Source organism: Myiozetetes cayanensis, unplaced genomic scaffold, assembly GCF_022539395.1.
Source record: "Myiozetetes cayanensis isolate MyiCay16 unplaced genomic scaffold, myiCay2020 scf19, whole genome shotgun sequence".
In the NCBI taxonomy this organism is placed as follows: domain Eukaryota; kingdom Metazoa; phylum Chordata; class Aves; order Passeriformes; family Tyrannidae; genus Myiozetetes; species Myiozetetes cayanensis.
In genome coordinates, this window is record NW_026087400.1 from 3356444 (window position 1) to 3369253 (window position 12810).

The 12810-nt window shown below is 65.0% G+C and overlaps 2 protein-coding genes across 4 annotated transcripts; both read right to left on the bottom strand.

Annotated features, from left to right (window-relative positions):
- Window positions 1-1153: 1153 nt before the first annotated feature.
- Window positions 1154-6281, bottom strand: SCRT2 (scratch family transcriptional repressor 2). Its single transcript, XM_050313967.1, has 2 exons — window positions 6019-6281; window positions 1154-3903 (listed from the first exon to the last, which is right to left on the bottom strand). The coding sequence occupies exons 1-2, from the start codon at window positions 6140-6142 to the stop codon at window positions 3197-3199; spliced, it is 831 nt and encodes a 276-aa protein (XP_050169924.1). The 5' UTR covers window positions 6143-6281; the 3' UTR covers window positions 1154-3196.
- A 3492-nt stretch (window positions 6282-9773) lies between these two features.
- Window positions 9774-12800, bottom strand: SLC52A3 (solute carrier family 52 member 3). 3 transcript variants are annotated; one of them, XM_050313962.1, is made up of 4 exons: window positions 12636-12800; window positions 10672-11721; window positions 10304-10427; window positions 9774-10182 (listed from the first exon to the last, which is right to left on the bottom strand). In XM_050313962.1, the coding sequence occupies exons 2-4, from the start codon at window positions 11676-11678 to the stop codon at window positions 9952-9954; spliced, it is 1362 nt and encodes a 453-aa protein (XP_050169919.1). In that variant the 5' UTR covers window positions 11679-11721; window positions 12636-12800; the 3' UTR covers window positions 9774-9951. The 3 variants fall into 3 exon arrangements, with proteins under 3 accessions (XP_050169919.1, XP_050169921.1, XP_050169918.1); XM_050313964.1 differs by lacking the exon at window positions 12636-12800 and adding an exon at window positions 12492-12613; XM_050313961.1 differs by lacking the exon at window positions 12636-12800 and adding an exon at window positions 12138-12568.
- Window positions 12801-12810: the final 10 nt, after the last annotated feature.

Here is a 12810-nt window from a genome sequence, read left to right on the forward strand (position 1 = left end):
CCACCTGCCTGGCCGTGCCAGGAACACATCCCCATCCCAGAGCTCCCTTCCTGCTATGCTGACGCCTGCGGGGTCCTCGGCAAGGAAGAGGAGGCATGACACAGCCCCAGGGCTGAGCAGCCATGCTGGGATTCTCCACAGCTGGGGCAGGCACCGCGGCATTCCAGCCCTGAATCTTTCTAGGTCATTTCTTCAGACCAGTGTCCTAAATGGGGAGAGGCTTCCAGGAAGAACTGGGTCCCCCACCCCACCAGCTGCTGAAGTTGGGGCACCCTGGATCCACAGTGGGGTTGTGATGCCAGCAGATGGCTGCTCCCGGTGCCCTCACCCTGCCTCCTGGGGGCATGGAGGGTCCCCAGCCCTGAAGCCGACTCAGAAACACACTAGTGATGGTCAGGGATGGGGTTGTGAGGCTCTGGGATTAGTATTTTGCAGGGTGAATCTGCTGATGACTTTGCAGGTGAATGGTTGCACGGATGTCACTGGGAGCACAGGACTCAGCGAGGGCACTGCTGACAAGCTGGATGCCAAAAAAATCTACCCTTTCCCACATGCAGGGAAGGTTGAGGGGAGAGAGGTGGAGGGGCAGGAGCACTGGCTGCCCTGGGAGCAGGGACTCTGCTGGGTTGTTCCCACCACCCCTGACCACATCCCATGGGAGTGGATGCCGGCATGGCAGCAGTTGAAATAAAATCTGCTCACCAAATCCTCCCCATCCAGTGCAGTGGAGCCTCAGGGGTGTGTGAGTATCGTCAGCCCCCCCCGGGCTGCCCCCTGGGCTCTGCGCCCGCTGCTGGGATTTCACACACCGCTTTACTTCCAGGTCAGTGCTCTGCCGGGCTCGCAGCCCCCGGCGCTCTCACGAGCAGGATGGCATTGTAACACCCCCCCTCGTCACGGCAGGGGGCTGTCTGGCTGCTGCCCACTGGCTGCAGGGCTGGCAGGGCCACACGGGCAGCGTGGGATGCTCTGGGTGCCTCAGCCACCTGCTCCCAGCAGGCCACCAGGACATTGCCCCTCAGTTTGGGGCACTTCTCTCCACGGTGCTCCAGCCCAGGATGGGTGTGGGCACAGGGCACTATGGGTATGGGCATGCTGGCAGCTCGTGTGCCACCACCCGCCACCGGCGGCACAAATCCCCTGAGACACGTGGTTAGTGGCAGAAATCCCTTTTATATCCCTGAATTGCGTTACAAGTAATACTGCGGGCGGCCGGATCTCAGCAGACTTGTCGTACTGGGGCTGGCGAGTACAAAAACCTGGCAGAAAAAAATCTATCATGCACGGAAAATTATTGCTGTAGTATCTGCTATTTACAGGAGAGAGGGGCGGCGGCGCGGTGCTCCAAGCCTGCCGGCCGCGGGACTCCATACTCTGTGGAACGGCGCCGGCATGGCGGGGAAAGCCCGGTGGGTGCCTGCGTGGCTGGGGCGATGCTCGTCCCCTGAGTGGGGTGAGGATGCATGACCACTGTGCCATGGCAGCGAGGAGCATGACAGGGACATCCCCACTGAGCCCGTGACCAACGCGGGCACCGAGGCGGCGAGAGGAAGACGGTGCAGGGAGGAAGACGGTGCAGGAAGACGGTGTGTGGGGTGCACGAGTGCGGCCCCGTGACGTGCCGGGCTGAGCCCCGAGGTGTCGAGGACTGGCACAGGGTGGTGGGGCTGTGGCAGCTCGCGGCCCGAGGTAGGAGGCGGAGATTTGGGTCGGGCCCTGCTCCGGTGCACGGTGCTCGCTCGGGGGCCGGTGCGGGGATGCTCCGCCGGGAGGTTGCATAGAGTGGCTGGTTTGTCCCCACCGGGCTGGCACGGGGCACGGAGCAAAGCAGGAGCCCACGGCAGTAAGGAAGACGAAGGAGAAGGGCTTTGCCTTTGAGGGAGGCTTGCAGGGCGTGGAGCCCAGGCTGCCGGGCCAGCTCGTGCCCTCCTTGGGCCCTGCTGCACTGTCCGTTCTCGGGGTCCCGTCCCCGTCCGTGTCACCGCGGCTGCGTCCTGGGCACGGCAGCTCTGCTGCAGCTCTGCCACCTCCTGTGAGCCAGCGCTGGCACGGCCCGGCCAGTCTTGGCAAATAAATAGTGAAAAGCATAAGTTATAAATAATATAAATAAGAACATTTAAATAGACTCACCCAAACTTCACGGCTACTCTGACCCCCTCCTCCTGAGAGCAGGCGGTGGGGTGATGGAGAGGGAGCCGGGAGTTGGCTGGAGAAGGGGCTGGGCAAGGGTTGGGGCTACATGGGGGGGTGGTTGGGGGTTTGGGTGCTGCCTGCCGCAGGGCTGGGTCTCCAGCCCAGCTGCCAGCCCAACCATTGGCACGGCAAGGGGGGCTGCACCTGTCTGGGGGACTATTTCCCAGCCTATCACTGTGGCGGAGCCCAGTTGTGCCTGGCCAAGCCAGGAGCTGGGATCCAATGGAGGACGTGTCCCGTGGATCTCTGCTGGGAGCCCCTCGCTCTTCCCCTGACTCTGAGCCTGTGGAGCCACAGTGCCAGGGTGAACACAGTGCCACAGGGCAGGGGGGCAGCAGGGTGCCCTGGGTGGTGGTCTGCAAGGACCCCAGCCTCCAAGGGTGACTGGTAGCCCTGCCCTCCGTCAGCCTCAGCGGCCGTCAGTCCTGCTGAGCCAGCAGTCGCACCAGCCCATGGTCCCATCAGGGTTAGGGTCAAGGGCAGGGCATGCTCCTGGTGGGGAGCACAAAAGTGTCTTTTCTCCCCCGGGATCCCCCGGAGTGAGAAGCAGCAGCTCTAAATAAATAATAGTAATAAATTAAATAAATAAAGGTGAAAATCACAAGCTGGGGGAGGAAATCTCTCCTGGATCTGGAAGAGGTCCCCAGGTGAGTCCCCTGCAGAGAAACCTGCCTGGCTGCAGGGGGAGCTCGGGGACCCATAAGCTTGGAGCTTGGGTCCCATTGTGGGGTACCCCCTTCCCAGGGAGCAGTAGGGTATCCTTCTCCCAGGTGGGGAGTGAGTCTGCAGGGATGTGTCCTCCAGCCTCAGCACAGCTTCAAACTGGCTGGCTGCAGCTGCAGGAGTGCTGGCGTGGGGACTGGGACGAGGATGGGATGGGGATGGGGGCGGGGTGGGATGTGGATGGGAATGGGGACAGGCACGGGATGAGGCGAGGACGGAGATGGGGATGGGGTTTGGACGTAGGGATGAAGATGGGGATGCGCCACAGGGGGCTGGGGGCCTAGTTCCCTATTGCACAGCTGTGTTCGGAGCCCTTGAAGCAGGCGGACTCGTAGTGCTTGTTGAGGTACGACTTGAGGGCGAAGGTCTTCTCGCACTGCTTGCACTTGTAGTGCTTGAAGGCGGAGTGGGTCTGCATGTGGGCGCGCAGGTTGGAGCGGTCGGCGAAGGCCTTCCCGCAGTGGGAGCAGCCAAAGGGCTTCTCCCCGGTGTGGGACCGCATGTGGCCCTGCAGCAGCCAGGGCCGGCTGAAGGCTTTGCCGCACACGTCGCACTTGTGCTTGAGGTTGTGGGTGAGGACGTGCATGGCCAGGGCGGGCATGGAGACGTACGCCTTGCCGCACGTGGGGCACTTCCTCGCCATCTTGCTGTCCAGGCTGCGGTGGGTCTGCTTGTGCCGGCTGAGGTTGGAGGAGGTGGCGTAGGTCTTGCCGCACTCGGGGCAGGAGTGGCGGTGGCTGCCACGGCGCTGGCTCTCGCTGCGCCGCCGCGACCGCCCGTCCGTGATGAAGAAGGCATCCATGGAGTAGCTGTCTGTCACCGCCGCCTCCCCGTTGAAGTAGCGGGCGGAGAAGCTGGACTGGGGGCTCTCGGGGTCGCTGTACTCCTCGTGGCCGGGGGCATAGGCTGGGTCTGGCGGTGGCGGCGGCAGACCTTGCTTCTTGTCCGTGTCGTAGCCAGCTGGCGCCAGGCAGTGCTGGAGGTACCCTGTGGGAACAACACAGCAAGTTCACCACCCCTCCTGGGCAGCCTTGCCAGGGACAGGGGAAAGGCACAATCCAAAATTGCCCACTGGAGATGGATGACTGGGGTTGTCCCTCCCACGCTGGTCCTGGTCCCTGCTGAGTCACTTGAGCATTGGAGCTGCCTCATCCTGCCCTGGGTCCTGTCTGCATCTGTCAGCAGGATGGGTCCCATCCCGTAGCAGTGGGAACTGGGGATGGGGCCATGGAACTTCCAGCTGTGCCTGCCCTGGCTGTGGGCAGTCCCCAGGGGCCATCAGCCGCCAGACAGCTGTCGGTGCCGGGAGCCTCATTGTTCACCATGGCCGTGCCGGTAATGAGCTCTGCTCCGTGGGCAACCAGGATGAGGGGGACAGGGCCACTCCAGGTTCCCTTTCCCTAGCAAGGGGACTGGGAAAACCATCCACCTCTCTGCTGTCTTTGCAGGGTTTATTCTCTGGAGATGGGGCAGCATCAGGAGGGCAGCAGCACCGGGGTCCTGCGCTCCCACCAAGGAGGGGGACCTACAGCCCCCGGGGTGCAGAGCAGGGCTCGGGTACCACTCCACCAGCATCACCCCCATGTGACATTGGTGCTGCTCAGGACCCCGCTTCACATGTGGGTCTCCCAACCTGTGGCAGAGAGGGTGCCTCACTGGCATCCCGGTCCCTCCATCCTGTCACACGAAGGTCACTGCAGGAGCAGCAGTGCAGACCCCTTCCCACCGGGCCAGCAACTCTGGGGGACACACTGGCACCCCCAGGACCCCCAAACTAGTGTCCCATCAGTCCCCTGCCTTATGCACACTGGTCCTTGCAAGCTGCTTGGTAACAGAGGGTCTGTCAGGGGCCTGGGGTCAGTGCATGGCTGGGCTCACCAGCGTATGCTGTGGGGCAGGGTGCACACCCGCGGCAAAGCATCCCCTAAACCCAGATCCCCGGCCAGCATCCACAGGATGCCCTGCCTGGGACAAGCAACCGCCACCGTTTGTCCCGCGGCTGCTGAGGATGCCTCTGGTGGGGAGGGGGCTGCGTGGTGGGGGCAGAGCCGGGCCCCCCCGTCCCCCGCGCCGTGCTGACAGCGCGGGCTGTGCAGAAAGCGCTCTGCTCAGCAATTTCTCACGCTGCCTCCGAGCATGCAGCAAGGTTATTTCCAGGAGAGCAGCGTCGGCAGCTTCTGCCCAGCTGCAGCACATCCCTCCCCCACCGGCTCCTGGCTCCTGAGGACTGGGGAACAGAGGACCCCCTGGCCAGACTGGTCTAAAACCCCAGCCCCGGGCTGGGGAGCACTAGAAAAGGGGGGACAGGCACCACAGCGGTTGGGCAATGTTGACTTGTGCATGGCTGGATCAGGCCCATTCCCGCATCCAGCTCCGTCTCCCGGTCCCCGAGCATCCAGGACTCCCCAGTCTACGGAATGGAGACCCCTGACCTCCCGCCGTCCCCTCTTCTAGGACAGGTCTCTGGGCCGCCCCATCAGGGGGCTCTGCCGAGCCCGGGGGACTCCGAGCCCACCCCAGATTCCCCCCGCAGGATGGGGCTCCAAGGACCCCGACCACCCCCAGCCCAGCCCTTCGCACCTCTCCCAGCGCTGCGACCAGGGGTGCCCCCCTATTCTCCCCCGTCTACTCCCCGTGCCCCGGGGGGGCGCCGGCTCCCACCGCGTTCCCAGGGGGGCTCGGGGCACCGCTGCGAACAATGAAACCCGCCGGCACGGCGAGGCTGCCGCCCCCGCCGCCCCTCTCCGCCCCCGCAGCCCGGCTGCTTCGTGCCCCCCCCAAAACTTGTCGTGGGAAGGAGCCCGTCTCGGTGCTCCCCGGGCGGAGGGGGGGGCTCGGGGCCGCCCACGGGGCTGACGCTGTCACGCAGGGGATGTTTCCCCAAAGGACCAACTTCGTCAGCGGCCGGTGGCCCCGGAGCGGGGGACGAGACGATGAGGGATGACACCCCCCACCCGGCACCCCCGCCCGCCGCGGGACACAACGCGGGGACCCCCGGCCCGTCCTGCCCCGCGTCCCCCTGTGTCTCCTCCCCGGTGCCCCGCCGGGAGTACAGACAATAGCGGCGGGGGGGCCCCTCCGGACCCCCGGCCCCGCACTCACCATCGCCGGCGGCGGGGCCGGGCAGCGTGTAGGGGGGCTCCAGGGGGGCGTAGGGGGGCGCGGGGGCCCCGGCGGCCGGGAACGCCTCCGCCTTCAGCTTCTTCACCAGGAAGGAGCGGGGCATGGCGGGGCCGGGCAGCGCTGGACACCTCCGGTACCGGCACCGCCACCGGTCCCGGCCCCGCACCGGCCCCGGCCCCCGCCCGCCCCGGCCCCGGCGCTCGGCCCCGGCGGTGCGCACGGAGAGGCGCGGGGAGGCGAGTGCGAGGGGCGGGGAGGCGGCAGGGCGGCGAGGAGGAGGAGGAGGAGGAGGAGGAGGAGAGGAGGGGGGGGTAGGAGGGGGAGGAAGGCAAGCGGTCGTGGGGGGAGGGGGCTGCTTCGCCCGGCCGCGCCTGGAGCCCCCCCGGAGCCCCCCGAGCCGCCGGCAGCGCGGGGCGCCCCGGGCATCATGGCAGTGCGGGGTCCCCGGTCCCTCCCCCGGCTTCCTCCCCCCACCCCGGCCACGGACAATGGGGACACGGGGGGACCGGAGGGTGGGACATGCGGCTGCCTCCCACCGCCTTTGTCTCCCTGCCGCCAGCCCCCAGGGCCAGGGAAGGACGGGGCTGCGGGGTGGGAGTCCCCATCCCCATGCCTGTCCCTATCCCTGTCCCGTCCCTTGTCTTCTCTTGCCTCCGTCCCTGTCCTCTGTCCCTGCTTCTTGACCCTTTCTCTTTTCTCTGTCCTTGCTCCCTGTTCCTATCCCTGTTCCCTGTTACTATTCCCATCCATCTTCCCTGTTCTCATATCCGTCCCCAGTCCCTTTCCACTGACCCCTTTCTCTTGTCCTTTTCCCTGTCCCTTGTTCTCCGTCCTCATATCAAAAACCTAAATTGCGAGCGTGTACAAATCCCTGTTCCCTCTTCCCTGTCCCACCTCCGTCCTGTCCCCATCCCTGCTCACTGTTGCCATCCCTCTTTTCCTGTCCCTTTTCCCACCCATGTCCCTGTCCCCATCCCAGTCCCGGGGAGGCACCCACAACAATAGCCGGGCTCGTGGCAGTGCATTGTTCCCCGCAGGAGACCCCACTCCCACTTCCCCCCTTCCCCTCACGGCTGCAGGCAGCCCGTGGTCCGGCGCTGCTTCTCTCTGGAGTTGTGCTGTCTGAGGGCCAGTGGGTGACACGGGGACCTGGCTGGCAGCGGGCCCTGCTCCCCCTGAGCCCTGTGCAATGCTCAGAGTGTTGCAGCACTTAATAAGGATGGTCCCCCAGCTGTCACTGCAGGCAGAGCACTGGCACGGCTGGCACGGGGCAGCCCTGGGCACCCCCAGCCTCGGCAGGCACCAGCCCCTTTGGTCAGGGATGTGGCACCAGGTCTGGAGGCCTAAAGCAGCACCTCTACAGCTGGCACTGAGGGCCTGACTGCTCACAGCCATGTCTGCTCCTTCAGTTGTGCCCAGAGACAAGGCTGGAGCCAGCCCTGCATTGCATCAGGCAGTGCCCCTGCTCACTGCTGTGTGTGGTAGCCCACAGCCCAGGGCATCCCACAGCATCCCACAGCCTGGAGCATCCCACAGCCCTCAGCATCCCACAGCGTTTGATACCCCACAGAATCCCACAGCATCCCACAGCTCAGTGAATCGCATAGCTCACAGCATCCCCCATCACACAGTATCCCATACCCAGAGCATTGCACACTCCACAAGATCCTAGGGCTGCTCCCCATAAGGTCTGGGGTCTTTCCACCCTACTCCCAGGGCTGTGGGTCCCAGGGCTGCTCCCCACATGGGCTGGGGTCTCTCCCCTCGCTCCTGCAGCGCTTGGCTGGGGCTCGCTGGCAGCACCATGAGCCCCATCTGTCCCCGCAGCGCCGCCCTGACGTCAGGGCTCTGCCAAGTTCAAGGTCACCTCTCCCAGAGGGCTGCAGCCCCAGGGGGACATCGCCTGCCGGGCTGCTCCCAGCATCCCACACACACACACACACACACACCGGGCTCCCGGCCTCTGCTCCCTGATTTATTTATCCGTGCGTGTGCCGGTTCTCTCCTGGAAGGCACGTTTGCAGAACGGATGATTACTTACGCCCTAGTTGGGCCTGCCTGAACACTGCCCGCTGCCTGCCTGCTGCCCACTGCCTGCCCGCTGCCTGCCTGCTGCCCACTGCCTGCTGCCTGCCCACTGCTTGCCCACTGCCTGCTGCCTGCCCGCCCGCCCGCTGCCCTGGGATTTTGTCTCTCTCCAGGCTGCGGTGTAATAAGGGAGGTAATTAAGTGTAAAAGGCAGGAGGAGGGAGGGCTGGGAGGGGGGAGCAGCCCCGGCTCCTTTCGGAGGCAGGGGACTGCGATAATGTATGGTAATAACCGCAGCCAGCCCTGCCGAGCTGATAGCGCTGACGGCAGCGCCTGGGCCCCCCCAAACCTGCCCCCGCCGCCATGGGGAGGGGGGGGCAGCGCCAGAAGAAAGGCTCAGCCTTCCTCCGACGGGTTTGTGCCTTCCCGAGCAGCTGTATGGAAATAATTCCCATCGGAGGCAATTGTTTTCCCAGCAAGAGGGAGGGGTCTGTGGGGGTACGGCGGGTGAAAGGTTTTGGGGGCTCCCAAGGGCAGGAGCATCCTTTTGGGGAGCAGGAGGAGAGGGGTCAGGACTCTGCCTCAGCTCCCAGTCTCCCCACAAGGGACACATCCCACTCCCAGGATGAGACAACCTGCCCTGCTCTGCCCCCACATCTCCCACCGGTCCTCAGCCCCGTGTCCCCCACGGATCCTGGATGTGGGGGGCTGTGGGGTCAGCCGGGAGCTGCCGGGGAATGCCCAGTGGTGCTGGGGGTCAGAGCCTGCTGCCCTCACTCCTGCCCTCTCCGCTGCCTCAGCTGCAGGTCCCCCCACCACTGCCAGCTCGGGAGGCTGCTGGCCATTAGGTATTCCAAGCGCGTCCTTCCCGGAGGCGGCCGGGCCGCAGCCGGAGCCCCGAAGTGGCTCCAATCCGTGGTCTGGTGCTGCCGCCAGCACGGGGAGCAGATGCCAGACAAAGGGCCGGGGACAAAGGCCCGGCTGCCTCGTGCCCCAGGGAAGGGGCGCAGGCGCGTGCGGGGCACGGGCGCTGTCCCATCCCAGAGCTGCCGCTGCCCCCTGACCCCCTGTGCCTGCCATACCCTGGCGCCTGCCTGGCCCCTGACCCGGCCAGCACAGCCAGGGCACAGCTGGGTACCAGGTGGCCCAGCCCTGGCATTGGTGGTGTGACAGCCTCGCCGATGGGCACTGTGCCCACTCCGCTCTGCTGCGGCCCCTCTCCAGCTCTGCTCCCCCAGCACTGCCCTTCTTGGGTTCAGCAGGGCACAGGGCTGCAGGGAGGGATCAGAAAGCGTGGATGGAGCCACAGCAGAGGATGGCAAATGTCAAGCACATGCCCCCAGTTCCACCGTGCCTCAGTTTCCCCAGCTGCTATTGGGGTCCTTTGTGAACGCACTGTGTCCCCCCGCCAGCCCCCTCCCCATGGCCGCCTTTGTCCCCGCTCCCCCCAGCTGGCTGCAAACCCCCTGTCTGGGGGCAGCTGCCTCAGCACAGGGCCGGGAACGCTGCCGGGTGCAGCTGGGACTGTGCCCACTCGTGGAGTCCAGGGGGGCTTTGGGGCACAATGCCAAACGGTGACAGACCCCCCAGGGGAAGGGATGAGACACGGTCCCAGCTGAGAGGTACCCAGGCGGGAGGCACTGGCCCAGGCAGCCCTCTCAGCATGGGGGGCAGCAGGAGGCAGAGGGCTGAGCAAACACCTTCTATTGCTTTCATGTGGTGAGGACACCCTGTAGCCAGGCTGTGGACAAAGCCACGGAGCTGCTGCTGCCTGGGGACCTGGCAGAATCTGGTGGGGAGACGTGCCTGCAGCCATCCCAGTCCCAGCGCTGCTTCCCAGCCACCCAGCCTCGCTGGTTTTGGGAGCTGGTGCTGGCAAGAGGGTCAGTCCTGGGGTACCCGTCCCACCGGGCACTGCAGGCTGCAGTAGTCAGCGGATTTGAAGAGGCCGTAGATGTTGACGAGGGGGAACATGAGCAGTGCCCCGAGGAGGGAGCCCAGCTGCTCCAGCACCCCGTACCACACCAGCGCACCGCGGCTGCGGCTCCGCAGGATCACCCCGGCCATCACCTTCACGTAGGTGAGCGTCCCGGTGAACAGCACCCAGGAGAGGACCTGGCAGCACAGGGGGGAGAGAGGTCAGCAGGGCTGGGGGGGGTCTCAGCTGTGGGGATGGGGGACAGATGCAGGGGTGGCCTCGGAGATGTCCCCGGGTGGGAGGGACCCTGTGACTTACAATGATGGCATCGCCCCACTGTGACTGCTGGAGGAGTGGACAGGGACTCATCACCGCGATGGCCATGTTGTAGGCACCAAAGCCTGTCCCTGCCATGGTGAGGAAGCCCATCAGGGACAGGGACCTGCAAGGGACATGTGAGTGACACTGGGGAACACCACCAGCCCATCCCTGGATAGCGGCAAAGACAGCTCCTTGCTGGCTCCATCCTCCATTCCTGGGGTGTCTGTGCTGCCAGGGCATGGGCACCCCACAGACCCTCTCCCACTCGGTGCCTTCTTCCCAAGCCCCTGCAAAGCAGGGGCCGTTCTTAGAGCAGAATCCCCTGGGGTGCACCCTGCTACATCTCCCTGCACCCCGCTACCCACCTGCTGGGCAGGAACATGGCCACGACGCAGGCCAGGGGGTTGGCCATGGAGCTGAGCGTGGTAGTCAGGTGGTAGGTGGTGTGGCCATAGGGCAGGCAGGAGTAGGACTGCACAGATGGCAGGACCCCGTTTGTCAGGGCGCTCACCCAGGCGATGACGAGGTAGATGAAGGTGAGCTTGGTCAGGGAGTAGGAGACCTCCGGCAGGATGTCCCCGGGTCCCCTGGGATCCTTCGAGCATGAGCAGCTGTTCTTCAGTTGCGAGTCAGCTGCCTCGTCAAGGATCTGGTCAAATGAGTTCAGCATGATGTTGCTGGGAAAGAGCTGCTGCTGGGAGAGCTCCCACACCTTGGGCTGCCGGGTGAGGAAGAAGAAGGCCAGCAAGCAGGTCAGCATCATTGCAGTCATGAGCAGGAAGAAGACAAGGGTGGAGAAGTTGGGTGGGAGGTACTGGGTCTCCAGCTGGAAGATGGTGCTCTCCACAGTCTCATTGCCAGTGGTGATGTTGGCGCAGCGGGACATGCCGGAGCCCTGTCCCAGGGCGATGAGAGCAGGGATCAGCCCACTGAGCCCTTCGCCGATGAAGAAGGTGGTTGTGTACTGGGGCTGCAGCTGCATCATGAAGGGCAGGAAGGTGACGGAGGAGGTGCAGTCCACCAAGGACAGGAAGAAGGTGAGGATCAGGAAGGCGACGCTGTGGGACTTCCCAGCGATGACAGAAGTGTGGTTCCAGAGGAAAGACAGGAGCAAGGAGGCTATGACACCCACAGACACAATCACGTAGATAACAGCCACCTCCTTCAGCAAGCCAGGCCGAAAGCGGTTCATGAGGGTGACGAAGAGTGGTCCCACGTTGGCCATCTGGATGATGATGGTGATGTAGGAGGGCAGGTCCCACTGCTCCGGTAGCACTGTCACCAGCAGAGGCACCTCCACCCACAGCCCATTGACGGCCACCCAGGAGCCTGTGCCGAAGGCGCAGGCGAGGAGGTGGGTGAGCAGTGCCATGGCTCAGGGCCGGGTCCCTGGGCCCAGTGGTGACGCTGCCGTGCTGCGAGGAGAGACTGGGATGAGCGTTGGGGTGAGATCTGACCGCACCAGGCCCTGACCGCGTCCTCCCATGACCCCTGCCTATGTGGGCAGGCAGGCAGAACAGCTTCCCTCCCACATGCTACAGGGGTGCGGAATCCACAGCCCAGCCCAATCTGCCTTTGCCCTCTGCAATCCCTGTGGACCCCTCTGCTCCCTTCAAGTGATGACACTGTGCCCTCTTGCCCTGGGTGTGGAATCTGATGGGCTCCACCTGGTCCCATCCCGGAGGGCTAGGGCTTGGCAGCAGCAGGTGCAGTACCCAGGAGGGCATTGAACCTGCCAGAGCTCACGTCGCAGCACGGCACAGCCTTGAAGGGTTCAGCACAGCCCATCGGGGCCCGGCACAGCCTGGTGCAGGGTAAAGAGGGCTCTCACCTGGAGGCTGAGTGGCCTGGGCAGCTGCTCTGCTGGGAATGGAGGTCTTGTACCTCCCACTGCACGGGCAGGGCAGGGCGATGCAGGGCCCGTGTCCTCCCAGCCTGGTTCCCGCGATCCCAGCACGCTCGGGTGGCCGAGGGAAAAAGGCCCCAGCAGCTCATCCTCCAGCCCAGCCTCTGCTCGTACCAGTCAGCTGAGTCAGCTGTGATCCGGGCACATCCCCTGCCCACTCCCATCCCGCTCCTGGGAAGGACTCTCACGTCCCGTGCCCCCACGTTCCATGCCCCCGCAGTCCCGCAGAGCCGCCTCCAGCCCTCTCCCGGGGCGCTGAGCCCTCCAGAGGAAACTCACGTCTCACGGGGCTGAGCCTGGCGGGCGAAACAACCCACCCATGGCCCCGGCCCCGCGGGGAGGCATCGGGGTTGGAGCGGGAACCGGGAAGGAAGTGGGCTCCGGTCTGACCGGTCCCTCGGTAATCTCCCAAGGGTAACTCACTGCGCTTTGGGAAACCCGGCAGCACCACGCGGGCAGGAGCCAGTCCCGGCTGCCGGAGCTGTGACGTGAGGAGGCGCGTCACCACCTCCGGATGCGGATGGGTGACAGCCTGGCCCTGCTCTGCTCTTCGTCTTGGTCCCAACTGGCAGAGTCTCCAGCTCAGGGGGGTGATTAT

Bases quoted from the DNA above. Each gene is read 5' to 3' on its own strand.
- SCRT2 (XM_050313967.1), bottom strand. From the start codon at position 6,142: ATGCCCCGCTCCTTCCTGGTGAAGAAGCTGAAGGCGGAGGCGTTCCCG. The intron at 3,904-6,018 runs GTGAGTGCGGGG...TTGTTCCCACAG, and splicing joins CGGCCCCGCCGCCGGCGATG to GGTACCTCCAGCACTGCCTG.
- SLC52A3 (XM_050313962.1), bottom strand. From the start codon at position 11,678: ATGGCACTGCTCACCCACCTCCTCGCCTGCGCCTTCGGCACAGGCTCC. The intron at 10,428-10,671 runs GTGGGTAGCGGG...TGTCCCTTGCAG, and splicing joins GCCATGTTCCTGCCCAGCAG to GTCCCTGTCCCTGATGGGCT. The intron at 10,183-10,303 runs GTAAGTCACAGG...CTGTGCTGCCAG, and splicing joins AGTGGGGCGATGCCATCATT to GTCCTCTCCTGGGTGCTGTT.